This window comes from Halichoerus grypus, chromosome 4 (assembly GCF_964656455.1).
Source record: "Halichoerus grypus chromosome 4, mHalGry1.hap1.1, whole genome shotgun sequence".
In the NCBI taxonomy this organism is placed as follows: domain Eukaryota; kingdom Metazoa; phylum Chordata; class Mammalia; order Carnivora; family Phocidae; genus Halichoerus; species Halichoerus grypus.
In genome coordinates this window covers 113,716,717-113,733,353 of record NC_135715.1, presented here as the reverse complement: position 1 = coordinate 113,733,353, position 16,637 = coordinate 113,716,717, and the positions used below count along the sequence as shown (strand labels likewise).

Genomic DNA, 16,637 nt, shown 5'->3' with positions numbered 1-16,637 from the left:
TCCTTTAATGGTCTGTCTTTTTAAAGAATGTGCTAGATTATCTGACATAATTTTTCACAACTCAGTCTAAGCCCTTTATTCTAAGGCAAACTGAAAATTTAGGTCCTTACAAGAATTTTTTTTCTTCATTCATTCTAGTGATTCCTCATTTTATAGGTATAGATGAATCTAATTTCTTCCGTGTAATTGAGCATTTCCTTATATGCTGAATTACTACTTTTTTCAGTGTGTCATTTCTTTCCAGTTTATTTGCACTGTTTCTTTAGGCATGGATCATGCTCTTTTAGTAGTAGCATGCTCTGCTTCTAATAGGTCCTATAGGTCCAGTAGCTATATGAACCTTTAAACTTCTTTTATTTTCTCAGAATCCTGACTTTTATGACAGGTGCAAATGGATAGGGCTTGGGTTAAGCCAGTTCAGATTTGTTTGGTCTCTAAAGATTGAGGTGTGGTTCAGAAGCATTATTAGGTGAGATTACATTATTAGATTCTCTCCTGTCTTTTTTCCTTGGCTGATATGTTACATACAAAGTGAAGTATTCATTTATTCACACGCAATAAAGCAGCCCTCAAATTGCTGATGTGGCTAAAGTAAGTAATTCTTTTCTCTTGTTGAACCTCACAAGTAAATTCTCATCCTTCCTCTGGGACTTGAGATAGGTGAAAAGAACCGTTCATTTTACAACTCATGGAAATGGTACCAGAACTCTTGAAGACAAGTTCTTTGGGGAGGGTTGAATAGATTCATTAATACCTAATTCTGACTGCTGTAAATGTATATTCTCATTCATTTTTTATTTTGTGTGTAACATTTTCATTTATATTTATTCACTTTGTTTTTATAAGGTACAAAGAATTTTACGGGAAAGATTTTGTCATCAGAGCCCACATAGTAACTTATTTGGAGTACAAGTACAATACAAGTAAGTTTAGCTATCCCTTTGTCTGCTATAAACCTACTTAAAGATGCCCTTAGGTTTTGCAAAAATTATCTTACACAGATTTTATCTTGAATAAGGCTGACAGATACTTTTGTAGAGATAAAAAAATTATTCTTTTATAGAAACACTGAATATTATAAAGCAAGAGCAGATATAAAATATTTCCATAATGAGAAAGCTCCTTACCTTTCAATCTTGTGTTGCTTCTGCCATCTGGTATTACGGAGAGAATTCTGAGCTTTTTGCACCTAAATACTCGACAGCCAGTTGTGGAGTGAAAGCTCCCAAGATTTGCCACTGTCGTCCCTTGTCCCATACCATCAGAAAGCCAAGATATTTCAAACTTACTTGGTTTCCTCTTGAGGTTTCCAGAGAATCCATATTGACCTACCCTCTCTTCTGTGTTTTTCTTTGTAGGACTATATAGAGCATAAGTCCAGTGCCCAGAGAGAGAGAAAAAGGGAATGCTTATTTTCTGTGCATATTCAAATTCAACTTTTAAATAGTATTACCTAGCAAATTATTCCAGCTTCCTTTTTAAATTTTGGCTTATTTATGTCATTTCAGACACTTAATTGAGCTGCTGAAAAGAACTGCTATCCATGGAGAAAGTAACTCTGTTCTCATTATTGGACCCCGAGGATCAGGAAAGACCATGGTAAAACTATTGATTTCTGGTATTTTCTTGTTTGTGTAGGCATGTGATGATTCTTATAGACAGTACTGAAAATATTTTTTATTATTTTCATTATCTTATTTCCTTTTTTTTTTTTTCTTTAAATCATAGACATACAAAGACATGCAAAGCCTTAAAAATTAGAGTGGTATATTTGAGTTGAGCGTATTGTTTTTACCTTATTTTTCTCCACAGTAACAAATTTTCAATTGATACTTTTTCCATCATGGCCTTTTGTCTGTGAAGAATTTGTGATTGCCAGTAGAAAAAACAAATTAGCATTTATTGAGCATGTTTCTTGTGCCTTTTATCTATGTTCTATACCTTATCTTATACTTTTTATCTGTGTTATCATTTATTCTTTACACCAACCCTGCAAGGTAGGTGTTTCTGTTTATAAATTAGGTAACTGTCATAACATGCATTCTTTTTTCCCCTATTGTTTATTGTTTAACCCTACCTCAAGTAATTTTTTTCATATGTACAGTCACGTCTTCTAGAATTCTTTTCTACTTTCTGTCTTTATCTTATTTGCTTAGTTACCTCAAGAAGATTCTCTTGCTTTTTCCCCTCATTTTTTCTTTTCACATTTTTATTCAATGTATGAGACAAATTATGACTGTTACATTGAATATATTACTATTAAGTTTCAGTACTTGGGCTATATGAAAGCTCTTTTCTGCTATATTCCATGCAGTGAATTTAGATTTCTCAGTAACATGCTTTTTTTATTATGTATAGAAGTAAAATTATGTATTAAGTAAAGTTATATAAATTAGAAGTAAGATTGTTTTTAAAGCAATAAATGTTGACTGTATATTAGGTAAGGTGAGGAAATAAGGACTTTACAGTTTTACTGTAATCACCCATTTCCCGTGGGGATATAAATCTAGGTAATTTCTTTTCTTTTTTAATCTTTGAAGAATTTTTCACATTTATTATAATATTTACAATAATTTTTTAGTTTTGACTATAATTTGATTCAGTCCTATGCTCAGTCATTTTATACAACCATTATTTCTTTATTCTTGAGTTCTTCAGTATGATTTTCCTTTGTGTTTGACTTCAGTACTGTTTGGGTGGTTTTGACAGGAAAACCATGTGACTGGTATGCCTTTGAGCTATTAGAATATTTAAAATTTTTAACAATAATATTATTAGCAATAGAAACACTGTGCAAAGGATATGCACAGAAAGGTCACAGAAAATTAAATACAAATTTGTCTTAAACTTATAAACTTATTCAATTTTACTTTTAACTAAAAATATTAGCAATTTTTTCTACCAGGTTGACAAACCTGTAAAATTGATAACACTAAAGTTGTGAACTTATAGGGAAATAGACAAGTGTTCTGCTGGTAGTATAAATTGACATAACTAGAATAATAGACAGCATCTGACCACATTACAAAGTCATATGCCCTTTGACTCCAACAATATTTCTAGGAATTTACACTTGTGAAATGATGTATATACAGTTACTCATTGCAACACCATTTGTTAATAGTAAAAGATGAAAAACAACATACATGTCCATCAACAGAGTACTGGTTAATAAATGCTAGTACGTCCATCCATATAATAGATTATTATGCATCAGTGAAAAGAAGCATTTGTCTGTAGTCCAGAAAAAAAGGGAAGAGAAAAAAAAAACCATTTTTATTGGTTTGTACAGGCATGCTTCGTTTTGCTTTGCTTTGTTGCACTTTGCAGATAATTGCATTTTTTACAAATTAAAGGTTTTTGGCAACCCTTTATTGAGCAAGTATGCAGGCACTGTTTTTCCAACAGCATTTGCTTGTATTATCTCTTTGTCACATTTTGGTAATTCTCACAATATTTCAAACATTTTCATTATTATATTTGTCATGGTGATCTGTGATCAGTGATCTTTGATGTTACTATTATAATTGTTTTGGGGTGCCAGGAGCCATGCCTGTATAAGATGGCAAACTTAATGGATAAATGTGTTGGTTCTGACTGCTCCACTCACTGTCCACTCTCCCATCTCTCTCCCTCTCCTTGGGCCTGCGTATTCCCTGAGTCACAACAATACTGACATTAAACCAATTAATAACACTATAATGGCCTCTACGTGTTCAAGTAAAAGGGAGAGTCACACATCTCTTACTTTAAATCAAAAGCTAGAAATGATTGAGTTTAGTGAGGAAGTCATGTCAAAAGCCAAGATAGGCTGAAAGCTAGGCCTCTTACACCAAATAGCCAAGCTGTGAATGTAAAGGAAAAGTTTTTGAAGGAAATTAAAAGTGCTACTCCAGTGAACCCACCAAAGATAAGAAAGTGAAACAACCTTATTGCTGATATGGAGAAAGTTTTAGTGGCTTACACATTCCCTTACACCAAAGCCTAATCCAGAGGAAGGTCCTAACTCTGTTCAATTCTGTGAAGACTGAGAGAGATGAGGAAGCTACAGAAGAAAAGTTTGAGCTAGCAGTAGTTGGTTCATGAAGTTTAAGGAAAGTAACCAACTCTAAAACATAAAATTGCAAGGTAAAGCTGCTGGTAATGTAGGAAAATTGAACGTGATGAATCAAGGACACACACTCTTTTTAGAGTTCCTACTCAGAGGTGATACAGAGCACATCTCCTCACAGTTAACTGGCCAAAGTGTCATATGGTCGCACCTCATTTCAAGAGAGTAAAGAAGTACATTCCGCCTAGGTGACTAGAAGGGAAGTTAACAGAAGTATTTGGTGAATATCACTGATGACCACGACAGCTTGTTTTGAGTTTGTGTGTGTGTGTGATTTTTCCCTGTCTAGATACTTAACAGAATTTCTTTATCTTAGCAGTATGAAAATTTCAGACCAATATCTAAGCTTCGGTCATAAAAGCTGATACTCTGTAAACTCCCTTAATATGAATTTAGGTCTTTTTTCAGTACAGGATAATTTTTTTTTCAGTCTTCATTGTTTTATTATATTTGGAAAATACATCATCATACAGATGTTTGAAAAACACTTTTAGATACTAGTACTTTAATTCTTCAAGAAGCTCATAGTGATACTCTGAGAAAATGAGATCTAGGGAGTCAGTACATTAGACCTATTATTCCATCCTAAACTATGCTTCTTGAAACAAAGTGGCATTACAACAGAGAAGTTGAATCTCAGTGATGTTTACATCAAAGTGTCAGGCCTAAAAATATAACTTGAGCAGCTAATGCCTGAATTTATTCTGAACTTGGAAGTTTGTCCCTAAAAGCATGGAGAAGTTTCAGAAAAAAAGGAAATAGAGTTAGTAAACACTTATAAAGGTGCTTAAATATAAATTAAAACTATACTCCATTTCATTAGTAAATTGGCTAAAATAGATCTATTTTTTACCAGGAAAATTAAGCATAAAAGAGAGTTCCCCTATTATAACCACCTCCCCATGCACATACATACAACTTCCCCTATTATTAACATCTTCCCTTAGTATGGTACGTTTGTTGAATTTGATGAACCAATATTAATATGTTATTATTAACTTAAGTCCCATAGTTTTCATTAAGGTTCACTCTTTGTAATGAACAATTCTGTGGATTTTAATAAATCCATACTGTCACGTATCCACCATTACAGTGTCGTACAAAATAATTCCACCACCCTAAAAGTCCCCTGTGCATTACCTACTCATCCTCCCATCCCCAACCCTTGGCAATCCCTAATCTTTTTATTGCCCTCCATAGTTTTGCCTTCTCCAGAATGTCACATAGTTGGAATCATAAAATATATAGCCTTTTCAGATTCACTTCTTCCACTTACCAATATGAGTTTAAGATTCTTCCATGTCATTTCATGGCTTGACAGTCCATTTCTTTTATTTGCTTAATAATATTATATTGTTTGAATGTGCCACTATTTATCCATTCACCTATTAAAGGAAATCTTGGTTGGCTCCAATTTTTGGCAGTTCTGAATAAAGCTATTATAAACACTTGTATATGTAGACAGAGTCTTCAACTTAATTGGGTAAATACTTAGGAACACCAATTGCTAAGACCATGGTTAGCTTCCTAAGAAGCTACTAAGCTGTCTTCCAAAGTAACTACCATTTTGCTTTTTTTCACTAGCGGTGAATAAGAGTTTCTGTTGTTATGCATCCTCATTAGCATTTGGTATTGTCAGTGTTTTTAATTTTAGCTATTCTAGTAGATAGGTAGTAGTATCTCAATGCTGTTTTTATTTGCAATCCTCTAATTATGTATGATGTTAAGTATCTTTTCATATGCTTATTTTTCATCTATCTTTGGCAAGGTATTTTATGACCATTTTTGAACTGGGTTGATTGGTTTCTTATTGATATGTTTTAAGAGTTATTTGTATATTTTGGATATGTGTTTTGCAAGTACTTTCTCCAAATCTGTGGTTTATCTTTTAATTCTATTATTAGTTTCCTTGGCAAGCAGTTTTTTCATTTATTTTTAAGATTTTATTTATTTGAGAGAGAGAGCACACAAAAGCAGGGGGAGGGGCCGAGGGAGAGGGAAAAACAGACTCCCCACTGAGCAGGAAGCCCTACGCAGGGCTCAATCCCAGAACCCTGAGATCATGACCTGAGCCAAACACAGACGCTTATTGAATTGAGCCACCCAGGCACCCCCAGTTTTTTCATTTTAAAAAAAGTTCAATTTATCAGCTGTTTCTTTCATGAATTGTGACTTTGGTGTTATATCTAAACTTCATCACCGGGACACCTGGGTGGCTCAATTGGTTAAGCGTCTGCCTTCGGCTCAGGTCATGATCCCAGGTTCCTGGGATCGAGTCTCTCATCGGGCTCCTTGCTCAGCTGGGAGCCTGCTTCTCCCTCTGCCTCCACTTCCCCTACTTGTGCTCTCTCTCTTGCTCTCTTGCCCTCTCTGACAAGTAAATAAAATCTTTAAAAATAAATAAATAAGTAGACTTCATCACCAAACCCAAGATCTTCTAGGTTTTCTCCTATGTTTCCTTCTAGAAGTTTTATAGTTCTTAGTGTTTTACATTTGGTTTGGTGATTCATTTTGAGTTAATTTCTTTGAAACCTATAAGGTCTGTATCTAGATTCTTTTTCTTTCTTTTGGCATATAAATGTTTAAATTGTGTCAGCATTTGTTGATAAGGCTATCTTTTCCTCACTGAATTACCTTTGCTTCTTTTTCAAAGGTCAGTTAATTGTATTTGTGTCAGTCTATTTCGACCTGTCTTAATTACTGTAGCTTTAAAATAAGCCTTAAAGTTGGACAGTGTCAGTTTTCTAACTTTGTGTGTTTCTTCAATATTGTTTTGGCTATTCTGGGTACTTTGCCTTTTTATATTATATTAACTTTATAATTAATATTAATTTCCAACTACTGGGAATTTTAGAGTTCAGTTGTAGTTTCAACTATAGATCACATTAGAAAAATTGGTGTCTTAACTATATTGAATTTTCACATTTATGAACATGGAATATCTTTCCATTTATCTTTCTTGGGTCTTTCATTGAGTTTTGTGGTTTTCCTTATATAAGTCTTACATATATTTCATTAGGTTTATACCTAAGTTTTTAAATATTTTTGATGCTAATGCGAATAGTATTATATTTTTAATTTCAGATTCCAAGTGTTCATTGCTGATATAGCGGGAAGCAAATGACCTTTGTGTGTTATCTTGTATCCTGCAATCTTGCTAGAATTGATCATTGGTTCCAAAAATTTGTCAGTTCTTGGGGATTTTCTACAGACAATTATGTCATCTGCAAATAGAAGAAAGTTTTATTTCTTCCATTCCTGTTTCTTTTTATACCTTTCATTTCCTTCTCTTGTCTTACTGCATTTGTTATTCACAAGCTATGTTTAAGCATTGATCATAAAATTAACTGATATTATACAAACCCTCTTAATATGAATTTAGGTCTGTTTTCTCTAAAGAATAATTTTATTTCGAGTATTTCCTCTCTTTCATTTCTTCTTGTCCTTTCTTAGGATTAAAGTATCCTGTTATTAAGCCTTTATTCTCATTTCTCTGTCTTATTTCTCCATATTTCTTTCTTTTCTTCCTCTCCCTCAGCATTCTGCCATATCATCAGTGTGATTTTCTTCACCATTTGTTCTATCTTTTGCTTCTTCTAATGTGATATACTGCATTTTAGTTTCTAACAATCCTTCCTTCTTGTCTTCCTCCTTGTCATGCACCTTCTTAGTCTGTTGTTTTGTGTTTATCTAAGTCTGGCTTAAATGGCTCAAAGTATTTATTTTCTAAAATACACATTTTCAGTAGTAATTAATCTTTTTCATCAGCTTACTGTTTCCTTTCTTTCATGTTACATCGTCTTTATATAAACTCCTATGTCAGTTTTTTCTATTTCTTCAGGACTTAAGAAGATGATAGCCATTAACAGAGAGTATTTATCAGTTAATAAAACAGATAGATTGTTCTTGGTATGCTGACAGTATGCTGCACTCCAATATTGGGAGGTCAAAGAGCTGAGGAGCACTATTTACTTTGGTCACTTTTGTAATTTGTTGTGTGTGGAGTATCTTGAGACATAAAATAGATTGTTTTAGACAAGAATTCTCATGTAAATTTTAATATAAGAAATAAGATTACAATATATTTATAACACTACCTTGTACAAGCTATTTGAAGTACAAAAATTTGGAATCCACAGTTAATTGATAAAGATAACAGTTAGTGTGGCTTATTGTATTTCAGACATTTTATTAAAAAAAATAGATGCAGTTCCAAATGACAGATTGTACCCTGGAAATTACTCTTCTATATAGAAATTATTGTAGACAAAGAAACAAGTATTTGGAAATAGTAAGAGTAGATAAACATAAAAATCCCTGATTGCTGGCAAGTCTAAATAAACTATGCCGGTATGTTTGTAAAATTGTTAGCTACAAAAACTGTGGAAATGGAGTAGCGATATTGGTTGTCTTGCTTGGTGTAACATCAAATAACCAACTAAATTTTTTTACTATATAATGTAATTTAAAATATTTGGAAAGATACTGTGTTTGTGAAAAATACTGAAATTATATAATTCATTACCTAGGTAGTTACACACAGAGTAAGTTTTAGCAATATCCACATTGGAACTAAAATTATTATTTGGAGACATATATGCTAATACATTTAAGTTATCATTTCAGACCATACAAACACATCATGAAAAAGTTGTGAGCTGATCTAGGCAAATCATAATAACTTGTTTGAAATAAAGTCAATGGAAAGAGTGCTATAAACTTGTTTCAACTCTCTTTTAAGTTTTTATTTTAATCACCCGGTGCTCATCATAACAGGTGCACTCCTTAATCCCCATCACCTGTTTCACCCGTTTCCCCCATCCACCTCCCCTCTGGTAACCATCAGTTTTTTCTCTGTAGTTAAGAGTCTGTTTCTTAGTTTGCCTCTCTCTCTCTCTCTTTCCCTTTGCTAGTTTGTTTTGTTTCCTAAATTCCCCATTAGAGTAAAATCATATGGTATTTGTCTTTCTCTGACTGACTGACTTCGCTTAGCATTATACTCTCTACCTCCATCCATGTCATTGCAAATGGCAAGATTTCATTCTTTTTTATGGCTGAATAATATTCCTGTGTGTGTGTGTGTGTGTGTGTGTGTGTGTGTACACATACATACTGTCTCTTCTTTAACCATTCATCTATTGATGGATACTTGGGCTGCTTCCATAATTTGGCTATTGTAAGCATGTATCCCTTTGGATTAGTGCAAGATGGTTTGTTTTTTCTTCACATCCTTGCCAACACCTGTTGTTTCGTGTGTTTTTTATTTTAGCCATTCTGACAGGTGTAACATGGTATCTCATTGTGGTTTTAATTTGCATTTCCCTGATGATGAGTGATGTTGAGTATCTTTTCATGTGTCTATTGGCCATCTGTATGTCTTCTTTGAGAAATGTCTGTTCCTGTCTTCAGCCCATTTTTAAGTCAGATTATTTGTTTTTTGGGTGTTGAGTTGTGTCAGTTTTTTTTTTTTTTAGTTTTATTTTATTATGTTATGTTAGTCACCATTCATTACATCATTAGCTTTTGATGTGGTGTTCCATGATTCATTGTTTGCGTGTAACACCCAGTGCTCCATTCAAAACGTGCCCTCCTTAATACCCATCACTGGGCTAACCCATCCCCCCACTCGCCCCTCCCCTCTAAAACCCTGTTTGTTTCTCAGAGTCCATAGTCTCTCATGGTTCGTCTCCCCCTCCGATTCCCCCCCTACATTTTTCCTTTCCTACTATCTTTTTTTTTTTTTTTTAACATATAATGTATTATTGTTTCAGAGGTACAGGTCTGTGATTCATCAGTCTTACACAATTCACAGCGCTCACCATAGCACATACCCTCCCCAGTGTCTACCACCCAGCCACCCCATCCCTCCCACCCCCCACCACTCCAGCAAACCTCAGTTTGTTTCCTGAGATTAAGAATTCCTCATATCAGCGAGATCATATGATACTTGTCTTTCTCTGATTGGAGTTGTGTCAGTTCTTTATACATTTTTGCATACTAACCCTTTATTAGATATGTCATTTGCAAATATCTTTTCCCATTCAGTAGGTTGCCTTTTAGTTTTTTTGGTTGTTTCCTTCACTGTGCAGAACTTTTTATTTTGGTGTAATCACAATAGTTTATTCTTGCTTTTGTTTCCCTCACTTCGGGGGCCTGTCTAAAATGAAGTTACTATGGCCTGTGTCTGAGAAATTACTGCCTATGTTCCATTGTAGGATATTTATGGTTTTAGGTCTCACATTTAGGTCTTTGATCAATTTTGAGTTTATTTTTCTGTATGGTGTAAGAAAGTGTCCCAGTTTCATTCTCTTGCATGTTGCTCTCCAGTTTTCCCAGCACCAGTTGTTTGTTTTCCTGTTGGATATTCTTTCCTGCTTTGTTGTGGGTTCGTTTCTGGGTTTTCTATTCTTTTCCATTGATCTAATGGTCTGTTTTTTTACCATTATCATAATGTTTTGATTAATACAGCTTTGTAATATAACTTGAAGTCTCAAATTGTGATGCTTCCAGCTTTCCTTTTCTTTTTCAAGATTGTTTTGGCTGTCTGGGGTCTTTTGTGGTTCCATAGAAATTTTGGGGTTGTTTGTTGTAGCTCTGTGAAAAATGCTGTTGGTATTGACAGGGATTACATTAAATTTGTAGATTGCTTTGGATAGTGTAGACATTTTAGCAATATTTGTTCTTCCAGTACATCAACATGGAATTTCTTTCCATTTCTTTGTGTTGTCTTCAATTTCTTTCATTAGTTTTTTATAGTTTTCAAAGTATAGGTCTTTCACCTTCTTAGTTGTATTTATTCCTAGATATCTTATTATTTTTGGTGCAATTGTAAATTTTGGTACAAATTACAAAAAATTGTAAATTTTTCATGTATTGTTTTCTTAATTTCTCTTTCTACTGCTTCGTTATTGGTGTTTAGAAATGCAACAGATTTCTCTACATTGATTTTTGTATCCTGCAACTTTACTGACTTCATTTATTAGTTTTAGCAGTTTTTTGTTGCAGTCTTTTGGGTTTTCTATATATAGTATCATGTCATCTGCAAATAGTGAAAAGTTTTACAGCTTCCTCACCTATTTGGATGTCTTTTATTTCCTTTTGTTTTCTAATTGCTGTGGCTAAGACTTCGCAGTAGTATGTTGAATAAAAGTGGTGAGAGTGAGGGGTGGCTGTGTTAATTAAGCATCTGCCTTTGGCTCGGGTCATGATCCCAGGGTCCTGGGTTCAAGCCCCACATGGGGCTCCTTGCTTAGCAGGGAGCCTGCTTCTCCCTCTCCCTCTGCCACTCACCTTGCTTATGCTCTCTCGCTCTCTCATATCCATAAGTAAATGGGTAAAATCTTAAAAAAAAAAAAAAAAAAGTGGTGAGAATGGGCATCCTTATCTTTTTCCTCACTTTGGGGAAAAGGCTCTCAGTTTTTCCCCCATTGAGGATGGTGTTAGCTGTTGGTTTTTCATATATGGCTTTTTTTATATTCAGGTATATTCCCTCTAAACCTACTTTGTTGAGAGTTTTTATATTGAATGGATGTTGTCCTTTGTCAAATGCTTTTTCTGCATCTACTGACATGATCATATAGTTCTTATCCTTTCTCTTACTATGTGTTGTATCACGTTGATTGATTTGCAAATATTGAACCACCCTTGCAACCCAGGAATAAATCCCACTTGATCATGGTGAATTTTTTTTTTTTTTTAATGTATTGTTGGATTCGGTTTGCTAGTATTTTGTTGAGGATTTTTGCATCTAGGTTCATCAGAAATCTTGGCCTGTAGTTCTTTCTCTGTGGTGTCCTTATCTGGTTTTGGTATCAGGGTAATGCTGCCCTCATAGAATGAATTTGAAGCTTTCTTTCCTTTTCTATTTTTTTTGAATATTTTGAGAAGCATAGGTATTAACTGTTCTTTAAATGTTTGGTAGAATTTGCCCAAGAAGCCATCTGGCCCTGGACTTTCGTTTGTTGGGAGTTTTTTGATTACTGATTCAGTTTTCTTGCTGGCAATCGGACTTTTCTAATTTTCTATTTCTTCCTTTTTCAGTTTTGGTAGGTTTCTAGGAATTTATCCGTATTTTCTAGGTTGTCCAGTGTTGGCATATAGTTTTTTGTAATATTCTTCTATAATTGCTTGTAGTTTTTGGTGTTTGTTATTTCTCCTCTCTCATTTGTGATTTTTGTTTATTTGGGTCTTTTCTATATTTTTCTTGAAAGTCTGGCTAGAGGTGTATCAGTTTTATTGATTTTTTTTTTTCCCCCAAAGAACCAGCTCCCAGTGTCATTGATCTGTTCTATTGGGGTGTTTTTTTGTTTGTTTGTTTGTTTCTATTGCATTTATTTCTGCTCTAATCTTTATTATTTCCTTACTTCTGCTGGTTTTAGGGTTTTTTTGTTCTTTTTCTAATTCCATTAGGTATAAGCTTATGTTGTTTACTTGAGATTTTTCTTGCTTCTTGAGGTAGGCCGGTATTGCTATAGGCCCTCTTAAAACCGCTTTTACTGCATCCCAAAGGTTTTTAAACTCTTGTGTGTTTCATATTCATTTGTTTCCATGTACTTTTTTCTGTCTTCTTTGATTTCCTGGTAGACCCTTTCATTGTTTAGTAGCATGTTATTTAACCTCTATGTATTTGTGGTTTTTTGAGATTTTTCCTTGTGGTTGACTTCTAGTTTCATAGTGTTGTCATCATAAAAGTTGCATGGTATGACTTTGATTTTTTTTTTAAATTTGTTGAGGCTTGTTTTATGGCCTAATATGTGATCTATTCTGGAGAATGTTCCATGTGCACTTGAGAAGAATGTGTATTCTGTTGTTTTAGGATGGAATGTTCTGACTTAATCCTTCTGGTCCAGTGTGTTATTCAAAGCCATTGTGTCCTTGTTGGTTTTCTGTTTAGATGATTTGTCCATTGATGTAAGTGGGGTGTTAAAGTCCCCTACTATTATATTATTATTGATTATTTCCTTTATATTTCTTAACTATTTTATGTATTGACATGCTCCCATGTGGGTGTATAAATATTTATTATTGTTATAACTTGCTGGATTGTCCCCTTTATTATTATATAGTGTCCTTCTTAGTCTCTTGTTACAATCTTTGTTTTAAAGTTTATTTTTTCTAATAAAAGTATTGCTACACTGGCTTTCTTTTGACATCTATTTGCATCATAAATGTTTCTCCACCCCCTCACTTTCAATTTGCAGGTATCTTTAGGTCTAAAGTGTAAGCTGCTCTTGTAAGCAGCGTATGGATGGGTCTTGTTTTTCTGTCCATCTGTTACCCTACGTCTTTTGATTGGAGCGTTTAGTCCATTTGCGTTCGGAGTAGTTATTGATAGATATGTATTTAGTCCTATTTTATTACTTACTTTGTGCTTGTTTCTGAAGATTTTCTCTTATCCTTTCTTATCTTTCTCTCTTTCATGGTTTGCTGGTTTTCTTTAGTGATAGATTTGGATTTCTTTCTCTTTATTCTTTGCATATTTATTAGTGGTTTTGATTTGTGGTTACCATTACATTTGTATGTAACATCTTCTGCATATAGCAGTCTATATTAAGTTGATGGTTCAAGTTTGAACCCATTCTTTATTCCTCTCCTCCCTGCATCTTAGGTTTATGGTGTCATATTTTACATCCTTTTATTTTGTGAATCCCTTGACTGATTTTTTACAGGAATATTCATTTTACTGGGTTTGTGATCCCTACCTTTGTCCTGTCACTTTTGGTCTCTTCTTTCCACTCAAAGAGACCCCTTTAATATCTCCTGCAGGGCTCGTTTAGTGGTCATGAGCTCCTTTAGTTTTTATTTGGGAAACTCTTTATTTCTTCTTCTATTGTGAATGATAGCCCTGCTGGAAAGAGTATTTTTGGCTGCATATTTTTCCCATTCAGCACTTTGCATATAACATGACACTCCTTTCTGGCTTGGAAAGTTTCTGCTGAAAAATTCACTGATGGCTTTATGGTATTTCCTTTGTGTGTAACTGTCTTTTTGTTTGTTTGTCGTGCTGCTTTTAATATTTTTTCTTTATCATATTTTCCCATTTTAATTGTATGTATCTTGGTGTGGATCTACTTTTGTTGATTTTTGTTGGGGGTTCTTTGTGTATCCTGGATCTGGATATTTATTTCCTTCTCCTAATTTGGGAACTTTTCAGCTGTTTTTTGAAATAAATTCTTTGCCCCCTTTCCTCTACTCTTTTTCTGGTACTCCTGTAATATGAATTTACTATGTTGCATGGGGACACTGAAGTTCCCTAAGTATATTCTCATTTTGTATAATTCTTTTTTCTCTCTTTTGTTCAGTCTGATTATTTCCCATTACTTTGTCCATTAGGCTGTTAGTTTGTTCCTCTGCTTCTTCCAGCCTGCTATTCATTCCATCAAGCATGTTTCTCATTTCATTTATTGAGCCCTTTATTTCTGCTATGTTATTCCTTATCTCTGTGTTAATGGTCTCATTGATGTGCTCCACTCTTTTCTCAAGTCCAGTGATTATACATATAATCATTGCTTTAAATTCTCCATCACATATGTTACTTATATCTCTTTCATTTCGATCTCTGGCCATGGCCTTGTCCTGTTCTTTCATTTGGGACAAATTCCTCTGTCTTCTCATTTTGTCTAAGTCTCTGTATCTGTTTCTGTGTGTTAGGAAAGTCAACTACATCTCATGTTTTTGAGGGCAGTGGCTTTTATAAAAATTATTTATTTAAATTCAATTTAACTAACATATACTGTATTATTAGTTTCAGAGGTAGAATTAAGTAATTCATCAGTTGTATACAACACCCAGTGCTCATTACTTCAAGTGCCTTTCTTAATGCCCATCATGCAGTTACCCCATCCCCCCCCCCCACTTCCCCTTAGTTTGTTCCCTATATTAAGAGTCTCTTGTGGTTTGCTTCCCTGTTTTTTCTCTTATTTTATTTTCCCTTCACTTTCCCTATGTTCATCTGTTTAGTTTAAATTCCACATATGAATGAACTCATATGGTATTTGTCTTTGTCTGACTGACTTATTTCACATAGCATAATATCCTCCAGTTCCATCCACGTCATTGGAAATGGCAAGATTTCATTCTTTTTGATGGCTGAATAATATTCTGTTGTCTATATATACCACGTCTTCTTTATCCATTCATCTGTTGTTGGACATCTGGGCTCTTTCCATGCTTTGGCAACTGTAGACATTGCTGCTATAAACAGGGTACATGTACCCTGCGAATCAATATGTTTGTGTCCTTTGGATAAATACCTAGTAGTGCAGTTGCTGGGTTGTAGGGTAGCTCTCTTTTTAACTTTTTGAGGAACCTCCGTACTGTTTCCCAGAGTGGCCGTACCAGTTTGCATTCCCACCAACAGTGTAAGAGGGTTCCCCTTTCTGCACATCGTTGCCAATATCTGTTTCTGTTGTTTCCTGAGTTGTTAATTTTAACCATTCTGACTGGTGTGAGGTGGTATCTCATTGTGGTTTTGATTTGTATTTCCCTGATGGAGGGCAATGGTTTTATGAATAAGAGATTCTATAGTGCCCTGCAGTGTAGTGTCTCCTCTTCCCCAGGGCCTGGCACCTCCGGGAGTGTCTCCAGTTTGTGCTACATGTGCTCTGCTATTGTGTTGTCCTGGCTGCTTTATCCTTCATGGCAGTCATCTACTACAGATGCTCTTTGCCTCTTGTGGGCAGTGTTTGGTCCCTGACCTGAATGTGGTGCATTTTAACTAGATGTGGTGTGGTCTGCTTGTGAAATGATACCTTTCACCACCACCACCTGAACCAAGTGTGGGGAGACATCATATTGGCAGGGGGTTTGAGCCAGTATTGTGAGGGAGGGGGCCCATGTGCTGGGACTGAGGAATGAGTGACTGGAAAAGGCAATTCCACCACAGCACAGGGCATGGGGCAGGGCTTGGTATAAGCAAGTTTGGTAGCAAATGTGGGTGTGAGGCTGTTTTCTGGGCAGCTCTATTTATACTGATGAGCATTAGAGCTAAATGGTACCTGCCAGTTCATTTTTTCCCCAGAGGTCTCTCTCTGTGAATACCCTCTCTCTGGGACACTCTTGGAGATGAGCAACTAACCTCCCCGCTGTGTGTCCCAGGCACTTTTCAGATTGCTGTATGTCCACAGACTGTTTACCCTGCCTTCTCTCCAAGTGCATCCCCAGTGTCCTTCAAGCTCTCCCAGAACCACGCATACTGACCTCTACAACTCCAGGCTTTAAGCCTCCTTGGTTGCAAGAACGCAAGAAATTGAGGCCCTCTAGCTTTCCAGACCAATCCTATGAGGATTCATTTCCTGTGTACTCCCCTGTACTTTAGTCTCTCTTTCCCACTTCTCTGGGACTGTGACTTCCTCCCCACTGCATTGGCTATGATCCATTTCTCTCCCAAGCCAAGACACTCCGCACTTCCTACTGTCTTTGATGTGTCCTCTGTCCTCTTCTCTACCCTTAATTGTGGAGCTTTTTCTGCCATTCTTCAGGTTGATTTCTGGGTTATTTAGGATGATTTAATAGGTATCTTTTTGCA

General features: G+C 35.2%; 1 protein-coding gene across 9 annotated transcripts in view; it reads left to right on the top strand.

Moving 5' to 3' along the window:
• Window positions 1–16,637, top strand: part of ORC4 (origin recognition complex subunit 4) — a 91,255-nt gene that overhangs the window by 35,433 nt on the left and 39,185 nt on the right. For 8 of the 9 annotated variants that reach the window (XM_078070761.1, XM_036064777.2, XM_036064782.2 and 5 more), the window contains 2 exons: window positions 847–923; window positions 1,509–1,599. In XM_078070761.1, the coding sequence (XP_077926887.1) occupies window positions 847–923; window positions 1,509–1,599 (168 nt within the window). The remainder of the gene's footprint in view (window positions 1–846; window positions 924–1,508; window positions 1,600–16,637) is intronic. The other variant, XM_036064781.2, reaches the window with a different exon arrangement.